This window comes from Siniperca chuatsi, linkage group LG19, assembly GCF_020085105.1.
Source record: "Siniperca chuatsi isolate FFG_IHB_CAS linkage group LG19, ASM2008510v1, whole genome shotgun sequence".
Classification (NCBI taxonomy): Eukaryota; Metazoa; Chordata; class Actinopteri; order Centrarchiformes; family Sinipercidae; genus Siniperca; species Siniperca chuatsi.
Window position 1 is genome coordinate 1,356,601 of NC_058060.1, and position 20,075 is coordinate 1,376,675.

The 20,075-nt window shown below is 40.7% G+C and overlaps 2 protein-coding genes across 2 annotated transcripts in view; one reads left to right on the plus strand and one right to left on the minus strand.

Annotated features, from left to right (window-relative positions):
- vstm2a (V-set and transmembrane domain containing 2A) overlaps window positions 1-6,924 on the plus strand; it is an 81,606-nt gene extending 74,682 nt beyond the window's left edge. The window contains exon 5 of the mRNA XM_044176767.1: window positions 3,826-6,924. Within this exon, the coding sequence (XP_044032702.1) occupies window positions 3,826-3,902 (77 nt within the window). The 3' untranslated portion in view covers window positions 3,903-6,924. The remainder of the gene's footprint in view (window positions 1-3,825) is intronic.
- Window positions 6,925-14,218: 7,294 nt separating this feature from the next.
- LOC122867068 overlaps window positions 14,219-20,075 on the minus strand; it is a 44,753-nt gene continuing 38,896 nt past the window's right edge. Inside the window, exons 3-5 of the mRNA XM_044177439.1 lie at window positions 17,373-17,414; window positions 16,438-16,535; window positions 14,219-16,249 (exon numbers count right to left, since the gene is read on the minus strand). Of these exons, the coding sequence (XP_044033374.1) occupies window positions 15,932-16,249; window positions 16,438-16,535; window positions 17,373-17,414 (458 nt within the window). The 3' untranslated portion in view covers window positions 14,219-15,931. The remainder of the gene's footprint in view (window positions 16,250-16,437; window positions 16,536-17,372; window positions 17,415-20,075) is intronic.

Sequence of the window (20,075 nt, forward strand, 5' to 3'; positions counted from 1 at the left end):
TTGTTTTCTAAAAATAGCACAGGAGCACAGAAGGTGCCTTTACCTTTAGTATGCTTGCTAAAGACTAAATGGCGTAAAATGACACGCGAAAAGTAAAAAATGCATCGTGACAACACACAAAATGGCCTCCGTGGAAGGGGACCCGCTCCCTCTGTAGATATAAAGGGCTGATTCTAAAGGTAATGAAAACTCAACTGTTCTTATTTTCAGGCGATCATACCCTAATGAAAACATATTCATAAATATTATATTCCATATTCTGCCAACAGATCCCCCTAACTCTTACACACTGGTCCTTTAAGACATTGGCATGTTATTCATATGCCATTTGGTGATTCCAGGCCACACACTTCATGGAGGCAATTAAGGTGCCCAGTTAGATTCAGAGTGACTTACAGATTATCTCCAACATCCACCGCAAATAAATGTTCATTTTCATGTTGAACTATCAGTATTTTTGTTTGTTTATTTCTGTTAGTCAAAATTCTGTTTATTTTCTTTTAATGCTTTTTCTTGTGAAATGCTGAGGTGTTTAAGTGTAAAATGAAACAACCTCAGAAGAAAACATCAGTCAGTAGTTAAACTGCTCTCAACACATAGACCTGCAACCTGCTATCAGGGGTGGTGTGTAGACATTCCTGGCTAGAATGGGGACAACCCAAAAAGGTTGGGAACCAGTAGTAAAAATAGGGTTTGACTGGATTTTGGAGTTTTGGAGCATCTCGCTATATGACTTTGCATATTAATGGAGATGGTGTGTTGATGGTATATGGGAATTTTGACTGGATTTCTCAGCTACAGCTACACTTCCTCCAGTTATTCTTTACCTGATAAAATCATATCTACATGCACCTTCTTTTACTGTTTGTGTTCTCTCAGACAACCAAACTGAAAAATTACTTTGCAAATACCAAGTAAAACAATAGAAACCACTTCAACAGCGAATCAATAATGTATGAATAACAATCTCCCTGCTGTTCTGTACAAGTGTGGCTTGATCACCAGTTTCTAGAAGGAGTGTAGCACCATTTAGAGTTACTTCAACAGATTTTAAAAGTACATCTGGAAGATGTCAGAATTCACACTAAAGAAATGGCGAGCACAGCTGTGTGGCGTGCTATGACCCGTGATATTGGGTCATACCCAGAAGGAGGTCATTATATGACACTGGTAGCCCTGCCTCGATGAACAGTATTGCTTCTGGATTTCTTTGTATCTTGACAAAAATAGATGGTTAGATTTGTTTTTGTTTCAATACATTTTTAGTACGATCAACTTGAAATGTTTCAGGAAATGTTTACTTTTTCTCCAGGTCCACCATTCACTCCACACTATTCAGAGCTCTGCTGCAGTTGGACCAGGGGAAGGCTCAGCTGATCCTCCTGCCTGCATGTCAAAGTGTCCTGGAGGAGGACACTGTACCCCATTTGTTCCCAATGAGCAGGCCAGTGCCATACATGGCAGTGTGTAAACCAATACAAATACATGCAATTCTTTTTTGATGAATACTTCTCGATAGAGGTGCCAAAGTGAGATCAGCCAGCAACAAAAATTCACTTGATTTAGTTTGGTATCAAATAAGAAAATTTCATTCTAGATCAAGTTTAAACCATTAAATCAAACAAGTTTTGCTAGATTTTAGTATGTCTAGTATACTTGCAACAATGAATATGGTCAAATAATAAGGCTAGGCAAACAGTTATTTAGCAAACAGTGCATTTGGTGGGGACACCGATGTGTTTTAATAGTTTCTGGACAACAATGGAGCTCTATGGCTCAGCGGAAGAAGATCCATCAGCTGTGATACTCACACAACACTGTAGTCCAGCTGCTTGCTGTCTCTACAGTGCTAACAGGAACTAGCCAAAGGAGCCAAAGCAGCAGGACTTTTCATCATGGTTTGCCAAGATTTGGTAAAATCTTATTCTTTAAATGAATACAGTGAATCACAGAGACAGATAGTAGCTTTGCATTACAACTCCACTACATGGCGATATGTGACTTCATGACTGTACCACAAAATGGTGCAAAATGTTCAGAATTGCATAGGTTAGCTTGGCAACTTCTCAGGGTCTCACACTTTCCTGAGGGCCCTCATGAAAAACCTGCTTGGTGTTATGTATCCGAAAAAAAGAAGGAATGAGATAAGGTCACATTGATCACGAGATATTTAAGTGGTTTTCAGTTTTTGTTTAACGGTGGTTTTGCTGTTAGAGTAGATTATTATAAAAAGCTTGATATCATGTCCATGTACTGTCTCTCTGCGCCTGTGTCTTTTTCTGACTCCTAGCTGGAGCCTGATTAATTATTCTCTGTGTGAAGGATGTTTTGGCCCAGAGTGATTGCTGCTCCTCTGTGGCGCTCCTGTTCTCTAGATCACCTCAAGCCAAATGAGATGTGGTGGGGAGGAATAAAGGGTCAAAGCCCTCCATCTGTGTCCTCCCTCCCCCCTACCATTCCTCCCTTCATCCCCCAACTCCCAGCAGCCCAGACAATCCTGAGCTGGGCCGCAAGGAACAAAGTGTCCCCGTGGACGATTCCCTTCTTAGACCCATCGCCCGGTCTGACACAGGAATCTAGTCAATGTCAATATGACTTAGTGAATATTTCATTTTCTATTTCTCAAGCCCTGCCTTGTTTCACAGAATTACTATTTCTTACAGCTCTTGTTTCTCACATCTCCGTCCTTTCGAGCTCTGGCTTTCTCAAATCCTTTCCTTGTCTGTTTCTGCTGATGGAGAGTAAACTATTTTTTGTCCAAGGAATTCTGCTGCATAGGATTGTATAGTTGTCATCTGTTACCTTGCTCTCATCAGTTCAGGTTCGATGTCTCGGAGACGCAGGCGAATCAAACTGTAGGCAGAGGAGGCTGTGTTCTGGTTTGCAGTTGTTAGTCATGTCAGATGCAGTAAACAGTCACAGCTGCCAGGGCCAAGGCAACAGTAGGGTTCCATGTAAATCCTTTTCATAACAGTTCAAAGGCTGTTTACTGTAAGGGGGGTTACACTTGTAGCTTCTTTGGTACAGATAGTGGCATTCATGCAGGAATATGTAAGTTTAAGTCCAATCATCACAAGCAAATTTTAGACATTGTCAGTTTTGTATGAATGCTGCACCACTATCATTAATTCCAATTCTGTAGTCACATTGAGCGGCCTCTGCATGATGTATGTGTTTCAGGAGATGAATATGTAAATCAAGGCATGACCATCTTCACATTAAGATTCAAGCTATGCACATGTGTACACTGCTTTTGTTACAAATAATAAGAAACTCATATTCCCAGTTTTCTGCTTAGAAATAGTGGAAAACAATAAAGTCAATTAAGTAACTCATCAAAACCTGTTGAGTCACAAGATGGATGAAAGTGAATGATGAATGTTTAATGGTCTAATAATGTCTGACATAGTGTACAAATACATCGTGTATTTTTCTACATACTGTATGTGTATGACTCTATGCTTTTAAAACCTGCTCTGCAGCCAAGCAGTGTCCACAGGCTTTGTAGCTGACGGCAGCCTTATGGACCAAATGTAACCTTATGGTGTAAAATGTGGAATGCAGAAGAGGTGTAAGTAGTAGTGTGCATTTTATGTCGTGAGGAGGAAAGTATGTAACGGTGTGAAGGTTGAAACAAGTCCTCCAAATTAAATGACAAAATACGTTCTTTGTCCATGCCCTCTAGAACGATCATAGGAGTGTTTACATTATCGTTACGTACCGCCTACCCCTATATATAATTTCATTTTTCATTAAGCAGTGGTTAAATCAGGAAATGGAATGTTCATTGTAAATGTTGTAATCCTTTGTTTCTTCTCTTCTCAGGTACGAGAATATCATCCAGCTATGGACTGGCTGTGCTCCTTCTGGCGTGTGGTTTGGTGAGGGATGCCTTGTTATAATTTGAAGAACTGACATGGTCTGCACCCAGATCTCGCTCTCTCTCTGATTGCTCTCAAAGTGAATGAGAAAATTGCCTGTTTTAACCCCACCCCACCCCCCACCCCACCACCACCACCACCACCACCACCACCACCATGCGGACAGCACAGATGGCCCTCATTTCCCAGCCACTACTGCTCTTGCACCCAGCACATTGTTATTAGCCACTGTCACCAGTCAGTCACCTTTAAGCAGTTGGATTACCTTTTGTACAGACGTCGACTCGACACCATCTGAGGTGCAACGCTCTGGTGTGAAAATGGACTCTGTATCTTGTTGGATAACTCTCGTGGAAGAATGACTTTCTTATGGTTTAGCTGTTTGAGTTCATGTGTTCATTGCTCAAAAGTGAACAAGAAAAAAGGAGAATCTACATTTGTGTAATATAGATATATATATATATATGATTCTAGATAGGTATCCGTTTTATTTGAAACACCTAGAATTACTGTATGTGCTGTATACACTCACCATATTAGCCATGGAACTTCATTGTGAATAGGCACTCAAAGAGACATAAGAAATTCAAGTACATGTTAATTTAGACTGTTAACATTAACCATCAGGTTAAAAAAGGTTAAATTACTCATCTTTCTTTCAGCTATATTTGCCATCCAAATGATTTAATGTGCGTAATTTTACATCTTGTGGTTGATACATGTACATGTGTGCATGCTTATTGGTCTGAAGGCTTAAAAGGGGGGAACATGAGTTTTTGAGCTACACAAGTCACCACATATAGTTCAGTGTTACAGTATGTTGAATTAAGGTTAATTTTAATGTGCTAGCTTTGGTGTGAACCCCCCCCCAAAATTGTTCCTTGTTTAATTTGTATTGCATCTTCAGTAGGAATTCAAAGGATGTCACAATTTACGAGTCATTCAAAATCCTGATATGTGACCACTGGATTATTCATTTTAATTGACCTGCACCATTTTTAAATGGCATGCTTCAGTTACTGTGTATGTCTCTGGTATGTCTCATTATTACAGAGGATGAATACGTCTTTACCCACTCTGAATCATTATGTTGATGCCAGCACACAAACACACACATTTGCACATTTGCAGGTAGATGAGTGGCTGGGCGGTGGCATGAGATGCAGTGCAACATAGAGAGTAGACTTGCTTATCATCAACACTGTATATGACCCATGTTTGGGTAAATTAAGTTAGGTTTGTTGAAATCTTATTTCTTATATTTCATAGTAATATATTTTTAGCTTTAGTTTCAGATGATATATCATAGAAATGTGTTTCAACGCAGAGCATTTATAAGCAAAACGCTTTGACAATCTGACACAAACACAGACAAAGGTGTTTCCTGGTTTCATAGTGCAACAACTAGATCATCACAGTGAGACAGTATAACCTCTAAAATAAATGGGATTCTTTTGTTGTTGTTAACTTTCGAGCTGAAAAGGAAATTGTGCACCACTCATTAGAAATGCAGATGTTCCAATTCAAACTGAAATATGTACGAGTAATAGAGTAGTTGATTTATGTCTGAAGAATCATACTGTCAGTGAATGTTATCCACAACGAGTTGCCCTGCAATGAGATCAATATTTTATTTTGGTAGACACTGACCCCTAAGCACATGCTATTTTTTGTTCAGTTGATGCCCAAAATTTACACCAACTTAAGGTAACATGAAGCATGATTATGTAGTTCCTCATGTGTTGTATGGTATAATCTAACATTCAAACACAACATACAGATGTACTTGCCAACAATTACAGTGCTGTGTTTTCAAAAAGCAAAATACTCACCTCCGTTCAAGCTTTTATTCTGCTTTGCAGACAAAGCAGAAATTCTCCTTGTATAGTTGTCCTGCATTCCCAAAGAACTGTGGAGGGAAACTTGTAGATTCAGCACGAGGTTCAAAGGCTGACAGAGCTTGCCATGCTTTGGGATCAGACCAGGGACATCTACTGATCAGCAGCTTCCAGCCTGGGTACAAAATGTGTGGGCGATAGAGGGCAACCCTGTCCAATCCCTCAAATTCCAAATAGCTTCAGGGTGTATTTGGACAGTTAATCTAGCAACACTGTCATATATATGCCACTCTGCTGTGACTGGAAATCGATTGCTGTGAGACATGTTATGTAATATGATTCAGAATGTTTATTCTGCAGAAAAAGTACAGTTTATTTTAAGGGATTGAGAATGGGATTTGGATGTTGATTGTATTGGAAATGTGCCCAAGCACTTTGGAGAGAGTGTGCACAGTGTGAGTGGACGGTTTGTCCAACCCTCATGTAAAAAGTTACAGATCTGTACAACTTGTAAATGAAATAATCAGCATGTTAACATTTTTTTAAAAATCCATTTAAAAAGGCAGAGGCCAGTGATGTTCTGTACTGTAACAATGGTGTCATGTACTCATATTCAAGTGTTAACAAGTCCAAAGTGGGTTTTCATCTCTTCAAAATGAACTTGGGTAAAATGTATTTGACAAAAAAAAAACTATATATATTAGAAACATCTCCTTTATAAAGCTTTCATCTAGGGGACTCGCTTGACTGTGGGTCCTCGCAACATATTGAATAACAAAGATGGAGAGATTGGAGAGATAATTAACTTGATATTGTGATCGGAGTGATGAGAAATGATGCTTAGTAAAAAGTCATGAGTTTGGGTTGTGATGGAGGCTGAATTGCTTACACAGATCACAGTGACGGCAAGAGCAGCAGTCCCTTCATCCAGAGATGTTATTTCAGAAACATTACACAACCATCTTTCTGTTCTGTTTTATATGCCACTCTACTCAGCCACTCTAGATGTATTTGTTTCTTCTAATGTATTTCATTTCAATGCAGTCCTGTCTGTTTGTTGAGCTGTCAAAAATTCTGATGAATTATAGTTCTCTTTTCTTTGGTATTGTGTGAGGCTTCTGTACTGGAACATTGCAACAGTTTGTATTATAATGACGATATCAGAATAATATTTAAATAAACCATTTTCACAGATGAAATTCAAACACTGAGGGATTCCATCTGTTTGGTTGTTAACATGCTGAGCTTTATAGTGAGGGAGCTAGGGAGAGTGCTGACAATGCCAAAAACTGGCCCAGTTTCTAACTCGGAAGACAGTTACTTTTTTGTGTGAGCTAAATCACTTTTCATTTGATAGTACTGCTAAATGTTACTCAAAATCAATCCGCCCTTCATTTATGCAACTAACCAGAGAGGGAGAAATGGAAAAAAACAGAATGGGGTGCCAGTTATATAAAACTAAGCATTTCCTGAGGAAAATGCCTGTGATTGCTGTGTGGCTGCTGAATAGCAGGATTTTTGGATGACTTTATAATCATAATAAAATTGGCCTAATGTATTGGCCAAGGTTGCAGGGAATTATGGTTTAAATGGCATCAACATTTATATTAAATAATATAATCATTATTATTATTATTTTATTATTATTATTATTAATAGAATTTAACTTGTGTTAAATTCACCTCGGGTCACCACTCTTAAAGAGAAAACTGATCAATTAATTAATTTAGTCTCATAGAATACACTAAACTATCAATTTGGAACTCCAATCAATAATTAAATGGATAACTAGATAACCAGAATTAGCACCAATAGCAAGTAGATTGAAGGATTCGGAGTTCAACATAGAAGAGGTTGGCGATACATTGCACATACTGTGCAACAATAAAAAAAACCCAGCATGTATATCCACAAGCATTTATTAAAAAGATATTAAAAGCAAAAACACACAAGATGAAACGTGTGTGTGTGTGTGTGCATGCATGTGCGCAGGTCTGGGTGCATGCCAGAAAGAATGCGTGTGTGTTTCTTTGTTCTGCCTCCGTATGTCTTGCGTGCCCAAGCATGAACAAACATGGTCAGAAACAAGAAAGCATGTGAAGCAGGAGCTTTTAAGTTCCTCTCAGCTGTATGTGGTTGTGTTTAAGGCCACATTGAAGTATGTGTGTGTGATTTGTAAGCTAACAGTGCCAAGTTAAAAGAGTTAGTACTAAATAACATCAAATTAGCATGTGGCTACCAAATAACCTAACTGATCCCAACAATAAACCTCAGAGAAACCAAACCAATGTAATGTTGATTTAAATTAAGCAGTACTGGGTTTAGCTGTGTGCTCTGCTATACAATTGCCAAGGTATGTTACCAGTCCGTAGAGGACGTGGAGTTGCTTTGTCGTACTACTTGTTAGCTGTGATTCATCTGTTGTGGACAAGCCAAGCTGGAAAGAATTGTGGTTCTGATGTGGAAAAGTCTTTGCTGTGCAGTGTCTGCAAGTAGAGAGTACTGTTACTGTAACAGCTCGGCGTTAACTTGCTTTATGCTCCTGATACCATGTAAAGTTAGCTGGCAGGCTTTTTGTGGTAGCCTCTAGCGCAAACTAAACTTTATTGCAGGAGACTTACGCAGGCTCTTGCATCGCTGCAGTAAGAAAGAGAGAGTTTGGTTCGATTGTGCTCCGAGCAGATTGCACGGCAGAGGCAGCTGCATTGAAAGAGTCCAGGAGAAAGACAGCGGGCAATGGCCAGCTGATCCTTTTATTGACCTGGTGACATCATGGGTCATAGGTCGCACTGACCAGAGTTCATACACAGGTGTGAAGTCTGGAGGATTGTAGGAGATTGAGTTCAATGGCTCATGTTTCAATAAAAGTTCAGTTTAAGTCACATAAATGAGCAAATCTGTGGAGTCCCAGTGGTCCCTACAAGGCATAGATGCTATGGGAAAGAATGTGAGCTTTAAAACACTTCAGCATTAGGCTTTGATGCATTGCAGCATATGACTTTGACTGTTGTATAAGTCAGTGTGCATGAGTAAGCATTTAAAAATTTGAATGGCGTTTCCAGTGTATGGTCTTGAGTTTTAAATGCTGGGACTGAATGGGCCTCCATTGACTTGAATGTCGTATATAAGTTATAATAACTCATAAAAGGTGCATGTCATCAAACGGGTGTTGAGGAAATAATAATTTACAATGTACAACAGTTATCAATAAAAAAGTCACAGCACCCATGTACAAAGATTTACACACAATTTGGCATCTGAGTTGTCTTGGTAGCAATTAAACTGTAGGAGAAGGTAAGGCACAAATGTGTCAAATGTACGCAAATGTTATGAAAAAGCTACTGCATAACATTACAGATGTATTGGTATATGAACGTTATATGTAGCGTAAATGAGCAAAGAAAAAAAGGCACAGAGGTATGCAAGACAAAATAACTGCTGTATATTTTTAAGCAAAAGTTTTTGACTTAGATCATTTCCTAAAAAAACAATCCAGATCCCTCCCCAATGATTCCTGTGATGTTTGAGTTGAGGGGAATAAAGAGTAGCATTTTGCAGGTGATATTGCAAATAGGTTTTACTCTCTTGGTTTTGGCAGTCAGCCTTCATCAGTGCAAACCTTGAATACAGGAAGCTACCTCTCTGTTGGTAAAAATGGGCCTGTCAAATCTGATCTTCCATTCATCTGTTTGAAAGACAAGATAGAGGAATGGAAAATGAAAAAAAAATCCTCTTTGGAATTGAAGAGTGAATTTGGCAGCGGCGGCTCAGCTAATCAAGTTTACTTAATCAGTGAATTCAGAAGAGTGAAGGTAAGTGAGACAGGCGACAATACAAAATTAACCCTGTGCCCATGTTTGCTAATTCGGCAAGCAATGACACAGTTATTTATGTGCAGGCAAAGAGAGGGCAAAGCACCAGCCTGCTTCCAGCACTCTAATCAGGACACTGGTCCTATTGCAAAGAAAAAGGGAAGATAGAAATGATTGTATGACTAAGTCTGTCTCAATCTTGCATATTCAAATATGTTGTGGAAGTGTTGATGAATCACAGAAGATTTGTTCATCTTTTTATATGCTTCCATCAAGGAAAAAAGAATACAGTGAGATATATATGCATACATTGTAGAGACAGGATACATGCTGAGCGAGATTCCAGCCTTAATGCAAAGCACCCCACTGATAGCACTGCATGGTGCAGGTAATGTGTTCTCAACTGCTTCCTCACACCTCGAGGATGACATTGTACATCAGATAAAATTGGGAGGATCTAACCATAACAACACCGTGGGGAGGCAGTGGCCTAAAGGTTAGAGAAGTGGATTTGACTGGAAGTATCTTAGCAAGAAAAATAGGAAACAAGAAGTGCTGTCTCTCTGAACAACTCTGCAAGGGTGCTGTTGAGCAACAACTTTATCTGCCTAAAAGAAATTCCTAAATGCATACAGTAAAGTTCTTTATAATTGTGATCAGCAAATCCCAAGGCAACCAGCCTACTATGATTTAAAATGTCTTGAGTGCAAGTGGTAATTTGATGCAAGGGCTATTACATACCAAAAATCAACCGACAAGTCTTCCAACCGTAAGGACATACAAGGTTTTTGACAATAAAGGTCCAGCTTACTTGTTGTTTCCAAAGCTTTCTAACACATCTCATGTCCTTGCTAAGGGGATGGATTTGCTCCATTGTCATGGAGATGGTTGTTATGAGAACAAAACTTGAAGCTCAAGCCATGTAAACATTTTCTGATCTGGACATAAAGTGTACCCTCCTAAACATTACAAAAAGTATCCATATGGCCAATTTCGGACTAGCACGGATACGGTCAAGGTTTGGTTAGGCTTAGCTGACTAAATCTACTTGGTTAAGGTTAGGGAATGATCATGGTTATGGTTAAAAGAAACCAAAGTTGACTGTTGGTTGGAAACAGGATGCAAACAGCAGTGTGATGGCCCTCCTGCTTTAACAGGGCCTGCTGTGTGTGTGAGGTGTGTTCTGTTGTTTGTGTTGCCTGCAGTCCATCCATCCACCCAGACTACATCCCTACAAGGTTTTGTGGCAGTTTAACAGCATCACTCTACTTAAGCATTTGCTTTTGAGGGACAACATCATCATTCATATGGCCACAGGAAGTCCTTATCAGGTAGTACAAGGAAAACACAGGTTAAGTATTTGAACAATCAACCAATGATGTAATTTTTTTGGTGAGGACAGTCTCAAATCAATAGGGTTGGCTCATTTTCAATTAGAGACAAGTCAAGGAATTGACCATTTATAGCAAATTGTTATACAGATAAATTGACAGAAAAGGCTTTGCTCTTTTAGGGAGCTCTCAAGGAATCTGAACAGCAATGATGACTGCTGGGAGAACTAATCCCGACTTAACACCTCCATGAACACATAATCACAAATCAAAAACGCCACCGCTTAGCACATAAAGAGAAGGTTATGGTGGTGGAGGGAGTTGTGGGAGCAAACTTTGTTGGTAAGAAGGTATCGGCAGAGTATAGTGTCAGGTTGAAACAGTCACGTTGTACACCTACATGAACATGATTGGACTAGTCATTAGTCAGCTGGTAGTCAAACAGGTGATGAATGAGCCAGTGACTGTGAAGCATGAATGAATCAGCTAATGCAAGCATGACTTCAGTGCTCTGCCTAATTAATGGATAATAAGCCCTTAACTTTTTAGATATAGATTGTGACACTAAATTACAGGTCAGGTGATGGTGAACAAAACCATGAATATCCATACCAAATTTAACAGAAATCTGACCAGTCATTGTTGAGTTCATTTGCTCTTGACCCAAGTGTGACAAAGATGAATGGACAGCCAGATATCAATTGGCATTGCCATTTGTAGGGTCTGTGGGACAACAAATCAAATAGCTATAAACTATCAGGTGTGAATGTGTCTCTCTTTATGATTATGCAGCACTTTTCCTGAGAAACAAGAGCAAGAACAAACCTACTCTGCTAACCTTACCCCGAACAAACAGGTTAAACAAAGTCTATGATCTGCTTTTCTCTCTGCGTGAAAAAGTTGTATTATTCTGGCTAATTTAGATATCCCAGAAATTAATACAAATCTCCTGCATGCTTTCACAAATGCTGACCGGTACGTCTGACTTAACGGGATGAAATGTCCTCCGACACCGTCTTATTTGTGCAATTGGGATCTGGTGGCTGGTACAGTGCTAACAAGCAATTCTGCTCAAAGACATTTCAACAAAGCCAAAGCAATTGAAGGACATTAAACTTTACTAAAGTCTCTGTTGCTTGCCAGTGTCTGTGTGTGTGTGTGTTTTCATTATTTATTTGCACTCATTAAAAGTAATCAATTGAAACTGGCATTGATGTAAGGGTCTTTATTGGGCTTTCAGGAATCCGTCACTGTAATGTACCGTGTGACTTTCTAACCCTGCTTGATTGTTTTGTTCCACAAAACGCCCAAAGGAATGGAAATGTGTTTGTGTGGATCCATCAATGCTAAGCATCTCTCAGTGTTGTGGGATTTACGAACCCCACAGGCTTTGGAAGAAAATCATATTGGCATATCAGCCAAAAATTTACTGCGGTGGGCTTAGAATAGCTGTCAATGACTGAATACAACAACAACGATCATGTCACCTTAAAGTGTGTGAATACAAAGCACTGAGTTTAACCCAACATGAGAGACATATGAAGCGGGATGAAGGCAGTTATGGAAATGTGCTGCATTGCTATTAGTGAGTGGGTGTGTTGATTAAAAAAAGAGAGCCCAAGAGAATTGAGTGTTGAATGTGTGTTGACAGAAAGTGAAGCCTGCCTCATTAAACTATAGAACCGGGGACAGGCATGTACTGTTCTCCTGAGCACTTTCCTTACATGTAAACAAACAAATTAGTTCCAATTCACTATCAATCATAGCTGTTGAAAAATGTGTGTGTGTGTGTGTGTGTGTGTTAGGGTCTACAGGAAATTATTGTGTATTGTATTGCAGTTCCAAATCTAAGTGCCATGCAATATGGAAACCCCTCCAGCAAAATCCTCCTTTCTCCTTCAAATCCTCACAGGTTGCCATAGGGGCATGAGTGAAGGAAGTGAACTGCATACACAGGAGGACGTAAGAGTGACACCCTGCTGTCAAATCAATTCAAGGTTGTTTTGGGACAATTTCAGGGACTGAAAACAAATCAGTGTCATGAATGTTAAAGTGGAAGACAGGTCCCTTACCTTCGCACTGTGTGGCTGCCTAGTGAACCTAAGTTACACTTTAATGACTACACTGTCTTTGAGATTTTATAACAAATGTTAACAAACGTCTTTGTCACTCGAGATGTCCCATTTAAAAATGTATACTTTGACATTTTGCAAAACACATTATTTGCTGCTGTATCGAGACTTATACATATAAAAAGAAATATTTTGGCTGAGAACATTTTGGAGATATATTCAACATGAACATTTTGTCTGGCACGGTAATATAAAACATAACTAAGACAACATTCCCATTCCCATGAACATTGCAGTGAAATTATCACTGCTTTTTTTTGGGTCATGTACAAATGTTCTCAGAAACAGATTTCATCAACGGTGCACATTGGTGATCATTGAAACAGACCAAATAACCCATGTATCACCACTGACGGACGGCATTAAAAGAGTGCTCCATCGATTTTGTATTCACTCTAAAGCACTCCTGTAACAGTGTCAGACTCAAGATGGACAGTTTTTACAAAAAGGCTCAAAATGGACAGAAGATATCGTCTTTTTTTATTCCATGCATTCTTTTTCCTTGTCAAAACAAGTTTGGTCAAAGATTCAGGTGTGTCATGCTAGTAGCAGCTAATGTAGCCTCAAGCAGCTAGCCTTAAGTAGATATGATGAGCGGGCTACAGCGGGCTGATAAGCTCACTTATTTCTGACTCAACACATCCAGATTTGTTTTCATTTTCAAACTGGTAGTCTTCAGCCCCAACTGATGCTGACTCGAGTGACTTGAGGACATTTATCAGACTTCACACAGCTCCCCTTTGGCGCCACAAAGGGCTTTTTTCACAAAGGGCTTTCTACTATGCAGTAGTAGGCCTACTCCCCAACACCTGGAAATACACTGATGTGTAAAAGGTGTAGAGTTCCCCTTGAGCAACTGTAATCTTCATTTAGGGAATCAGATCAGTTAATTGAGGAGTTCAAACCAGAATTTATCTAGCATAATGGCCATTTTAGTATAGATCTAGGCATGATCCCTGCATGTGCAACTAAAGCCCAAATGTTGCAACTCATTTGATTGAATGTCAAGCAATAACAACTACTGTTCAATAGCTCCCTGTAATGTGAAAGGATTGACAGTAGTGTTGACAAAAAGTGCAATGAGATAACTTCTGTTATGAATTGGTGCTATATAAATAATATTGAATTGAACTGAACTGTATTGAATCCACAACCAAATCTGCAGCTTTTTGCGACTGAGGATTATCTAACAAGCCAAAGAGAACCATGTATGTATTACTCAAGAGTTCATCAAACCGGGTCTAAAAAACAGGCATGTGCTAAGATAAGAGAGTACATAACTTCTGTTTTAGCCTCCTTGCATTTGCTTCTTACATAATTCAGAATTGATTTTAAGATGTTACTCATCACCTAAAAATCAGTAAATAGTCTGATTCAGCATAGAGTATTATGCCTTTTATGCCCTTTCATCAGCCAGTGAGCCTCTTCTCTTAGTAGCTAAATCCCTCTCAGGCGCCATCTGAAGCAAAGTCAGTTACTGATGACGGCTGCACAGCTGGATCCCCTGCCAATGGGCCTTAACTTGCTCTGAAGCAGCTTATTGCCTCTGAGTCTGTTCCTGCACTGATAATGTGATATCCTGCCCAACTGGTTAGGCAACAGAATGTAAAGTATTAGTCTGTGCATACTGTTCCTTAAAATATATTGTCTGATGAGCAGTTTCCCAGAGATTCATACATGAACACACCTCTTTTTAGACAATTTAAATATCAATTAAACCATAATTCAATTTGTAAGTATATTTCACATGCTCACATTGTCTATGATGTTTTCAGATGCCACCCTTTCATCAACAAACTTCCACACTTCCAATTTGAGCACATTAAACACATCATTTTTTTAAAAAGTGGCGATCATAGCCTACATCACAGCTGTTATAGCCCTACACACTGATTAACTGGTTCACATCTGACGATAAAAAATGACAGATAAATCAAGTTTGTTTATTGCTGAAGGACCAGAGTGACTGAGAAATGAGAACAGATAACATTCTAAATATAGCCTGCAGTTTGTTATACAGGCAAGCTTCTACTATGATAAACAGTCAAAAGAAAAATTTTACTTCTGTCTAAGGCTAAAAGTAATTTATCACAGATTCTCCTGCACCTGACTGTGAGCCAAGATGCATGTTAAAGTCAAAACAAGAGATAAGGGAATGAAAAGAGGCCTTTTACTGAAGAAACATTGGAAGAGTTTGAAAAGGGGTTTTACGGTTCCTTAATTTAGACCTGCATTTAGCACCAACAATCCAATAATTTTAATTAGACGACGAAGAGAACAAATGACAACATTTGTCAGTCTATCCAGGCTGGTAGTTTGACTTAAATGCAGTGTTGTTATACTGCAGTTTCAATGCAGCCTGATGTGTTAGATCAGCTGCAGTAATCAGCTGCCCAATAACAGATTTCCAATGAAAGGGCAGACATGTCCAATGAAAGAAATCCCCATAAGATGCTGTTATGTATCCTTAGGTCAGTCAAAGCCACTTCCAAATTCTGTGCTTCACTGATGTGAAGTCTCATGTAGCTGTAAAATGTAGACTTTTCCCCCTTTCCCTGATCCTTTGTGTGTCAGCCAGGCCTAGCAATGGATACTGGTACTTTGCACATGGTAATGTAAGAGAACAATGGATAAAAAGGTTAAAACTGAACGGGCTTGCCTGAAAAAAAATGAAATAAGAATAAATAATAACATTTTTTACAGGACTTGCACATATTTTCCTACCACTGAAGACACTTAAAAAGCAAGTTTCTCAAAAAAGATTAATCAGTTATCCCCTCTCCTTGTACTGTCTGCCCACCAGGTTTAACTGTGTGTTAGTGTTGGGATCACAGGGATTTCTGGACTCAAATGCAAGAGGCAACAACAAGACTAAGGTACTTGGCCGTGATGCAAATGGAACTATCTGGCAATGACTGGTGTGAAGAACCGGGTATACTACAGAGTCTTGATTGGTGGATGAGTCTCAGGTGTGCAGGAAGTAGGTGGTAGAGGGAGAACTGGGTGTGCAGGTGATGGCAGCAAAGGCAGGAATGGAGCACCATGCCCAGGCAGACACACAGAAAAACAAACAAACAGGGGACCAATATTCCTTGAGTTGGTCTTAAGTGGGATATTTCTTGATGAACGGCAAACTTTTTGACCTGGTGCATACTTGCCGGTCATGTTCAGCGGAATAGAGAAAGGCAGAACTGGCATTTTTCCATGGTAGCAACGGAGGTGTGTCAGGACTGAGGGAAGCGCTATCTCACGCTCCTGGGAAAGAAACAAAAGAGGTTGGTAACCCAAGGATAGGGAACTCCAGGAGGAGGGATTGGTGGCGCTCAAGCACTGCTGTGCAGCTTCCAAGTCCTGTTAGCCCTCTCTGTTTGGCCTTTGGTCTGCGGATGAAATTAGACGAGACTTACAGAAGCACCCAGAGCATGACAGAAGGCTTTCCATACCTGTGAGATGAACTGAGGTCCACGGTCGGAAACGATGTCCAGAGGTATGCCATGGAGACGGAAGACGGGCTGGACCATGAGATCAGGGGTTTCACGGGCTGTAGGTAATTTGGGGAGAGCCCCAAAATGTACTGCCTTAGAGAAGCGGTCAACAATGTTGAGTGTAGCAGAATTATCTTGGGAAGTGGGCAACCCAGTCACAAAGTCAAACCCAAAAAATGCTTCAGCTGCTTGCGTATAGTAAGTGTAGGCCACTCTGCCACTGCTCTGATCTTCTCTGGGTCTATCCTCACTAGGGGTGGGTACCACACTCTGTACTTTTAAGGGTACCTATTGAATTAAGTCGGTACTACCGAGTACCGATTCATGTTAAATCAATCAGTGCCAAATTTCAGTACCTGAGAGTGCATCTGGGTGAGAGAGTAAAGTATAAAGAGAAAGAGAGAGAGAGAGACTACGACACCCCTGCTGCTTGTTCAAGTCACAGGGACATGTGTGTGAGTAGTGAGTGTGCGGTTGAACAAGAGAGCAAGCGACAGAGTGTGACAGTGAATGCGAGCGTTGCAGAGGAAAAGGTGAGCAGTGAAGTAAATGTACAGTGTTAGAGTTTGTCAGTAAATATATGTTGCAGTTTTTCAAGATCAAAATAAAGCTCCCGTGTGTTGTTTCCTAACTACATGAATAGCGTTGCTATGACGATCAGCTCAGCCTACGTTGAGGGGTTACTTTCTGCTATCTAAATCACACACTAGGGCAGCATTATGCCGGCATTGTTTGGTTAAGCATAAAAAAAACAAAGCAGGCATAATGACGGCTCTTTACGGCACTACTGCGGGATCTGTGTAAAGAAGGGCTACTGAGTCAGGGCAATGGTGAGCTGAAAGCGGTCGCAAGTGTGGTTACACTTTTCAAAACAGGAGGTAGAAAACACTTACTGCATAAGCTGGCCAGGGCAACACGTTCCAGCCATGTGTGACCTAAGAGAGTGTGGAGAGGAGATTAAATGCAACTGAATAGTCTCTATTAGGGGTGGGCGATATGACCCTAAATTAATATCACGATATTTCAAGGTATTTCTGCGATAACGATATGACAAATCCTGAGGGGGAAAAAAAATTAAAAATAAAAATCCTCACAGGTTGCCATACGGGCTATATATATATATACACATATACCCTGGCTCTTCACTCCAGTCTTTGCCAGATAGTTCTGTTTGCCTCAGTGGTAAAAGCGGCACAGCCAAGTACCTTAGTCTTGTTGTTACCTCATGTTAAACCACGAGGTAAGTAGGTGGTAGAGGGAGAACCAGGTGTGCAGGTGATGGCAGCAGAAGCAGCAATGGAGTGCCACGCCCAGACAGACACACACACATAGAGAAAAACAGGGGACCAATAGGAACACAAGGAGGGGAAAAACAGCAGGGAAAACACAGGGAATGAGGAGGAGGCCAGCCGGACCATGACAGTTCAGCTCTAGTCTCAGGTGCATTGCAGTAAATCAGAGTGCTGTTGGTCATAGCTAAAGAGTTTGTCCACTTGCGCACTTAAGCTGGGCTCACACTACAGGAGTTTTCAATTTTAATCGACTGTGAAACTGGGTTGCATCACGCACATAAGGAGAAACGTCACACATGTTAATCTCAAACATGTTCACTCTACAAGATTTGAAAATAATGGCGTATCACACACTGCAGGATGTTATTAAAATTATCGTGCCAGACGGACCAATACACCACCCCACGTGGTCTAGTGATCACACGTGATCAAAACAAAAAATTGAGACGGAGGTGCTGCAACAATTTGCTTTGGTAACGTTAATGATTTACAGTGAGAAGAAACAAAAGCAGGAACGCGAGTCTGGGTGAGGAAATGGCTGAGGAGACGCCAACACGGGTCGTCTATTCTTCAGAGACAACTGGAGGTGAGATTTTAATATACGTCAACAGTAGCTAGTATGCTAGCTAATATTAGCCTCAAGGGCTAGAATGTTTACCGTTGCTTGGCAACACCGTCAGTGTCACTGTCTCCTTGTAGACTTGTTTCTCATTGGCTATTGTGGTCCTGTTCGGAAAGTACTGACGTAATCATCCAGATTTTAACATGTTCAGTCCGGATGAGTCTGCTAGCAAGTCAGGAGGTTCAAGACTGGATCAGTAAACCCCTCACATTACCAGATAACCTGGGCCGAACATCAGTACCGACCACGGTCTCAGACCAGATTTCTCCTCCGATTGTCGGGAGGGGGGAATCGGCCCAAAACTCTTGTAGTGTGAGCACAGCTTTAGGTGCAGCTGGCTAAATGTGAAATAAAAAGCCAATTTGTATGCTTAGATTTTCCAGCCTTGTAAAGGAAATTAAGTAATTACTTTTAAAAACCCAGGGAAGTTCATTTAAGAAAAAAATCTTACATGCTGGAAAGATAATCCAGTCTAAATAAAGTCAGTAAGGCCACAGGTTACCAGTGGTTAGTGAAATAACATTTTTCCATTCAGTTCTGCTGCATATCATAACACACCCCTTCCTGCCCTTTATGACACAGAAATATAATAGATCTGTGACTACACACTTAGTCATGATTAGTAATTGACTTCTTTAATAAGCCAATTTAAAAAGGCAGAAAATGAGCCTGCTGAAGGTGTAGGTGTCATGGTGCAGCTTCTGTCTGTCTGTCTCCTCCTGTGTGTATGGGTGTGTGTGCTGCGGGGCACCGGCCTCCCAGAAGCTTCCAGTCAGCGACTGACACACCTGCTACCCATCTGCTGCTGCTCACCTGCTCTCCATCCACTAATCAACCCCTGGCAGTACATCTACCCGGCTCTTCTCCCCAGACTTCCCCACATCGTCTGTTTACCTACGCGGCATTACTCCTCGGCCGCTGACGGACCTGTCTAGTGATGTCCCTGTATGATATCTGAACGCCATATTAACCCTTTGACTCCCTGTGGCCAGGTACGTTTGTGTCACCTGCCTCCAAGTTGCCTGGGAGGCCCCAGGCGGGCCTCACTACAGCTCTCATCTGCTCCACCTCGGGCCGCTGTTCCTGCCTCCACCTGCCTGCTCTCCCCAGGCGCGTGTCGCTCCGCCGTCTGACTCCAGGCTACCGGCTTCCAGCATTACCTCCACACTCCTGGTTCCTCATTGTATTTCCTAAATAAATGGAACCTGCTACTTCACTTCCACTGTCTAGTCGTGCTGTTGGGTCCAACCCTGGTATATCTTAACAGTAGGAGAGCCATTTCCTTCTGTCAGGAGCTGGAAGTAAATGAGGCTGATGGCATCGATCATGAACTGAAGCTTTACAAATCTCATATAAAGTTTTCTTAACTGTAAAGATACACAATATCAGTAGCTGATAGACAGTAGATTATACAGATAGCTCATAATTTTTAAACTACACCTTTTTAGTCTCTTCAGTATACTTCATACAAAGTGCTTGTCAGACCATCAAACAGCCTCTGAACCTTCTTTCTCTGGGTCAACCCGTCAGTGTTGCCGCGCCTGACAATTTTTGCAACTTTCCATCTTGACGATTGTTATTACTTTACACAGCAATTGTGCTACACCATGAAGGAGGGACTATCGGTAAGTGTGCAGTCCTCATCTGTACGATTCATTGCATCAAGACTACAAAGACAAGCA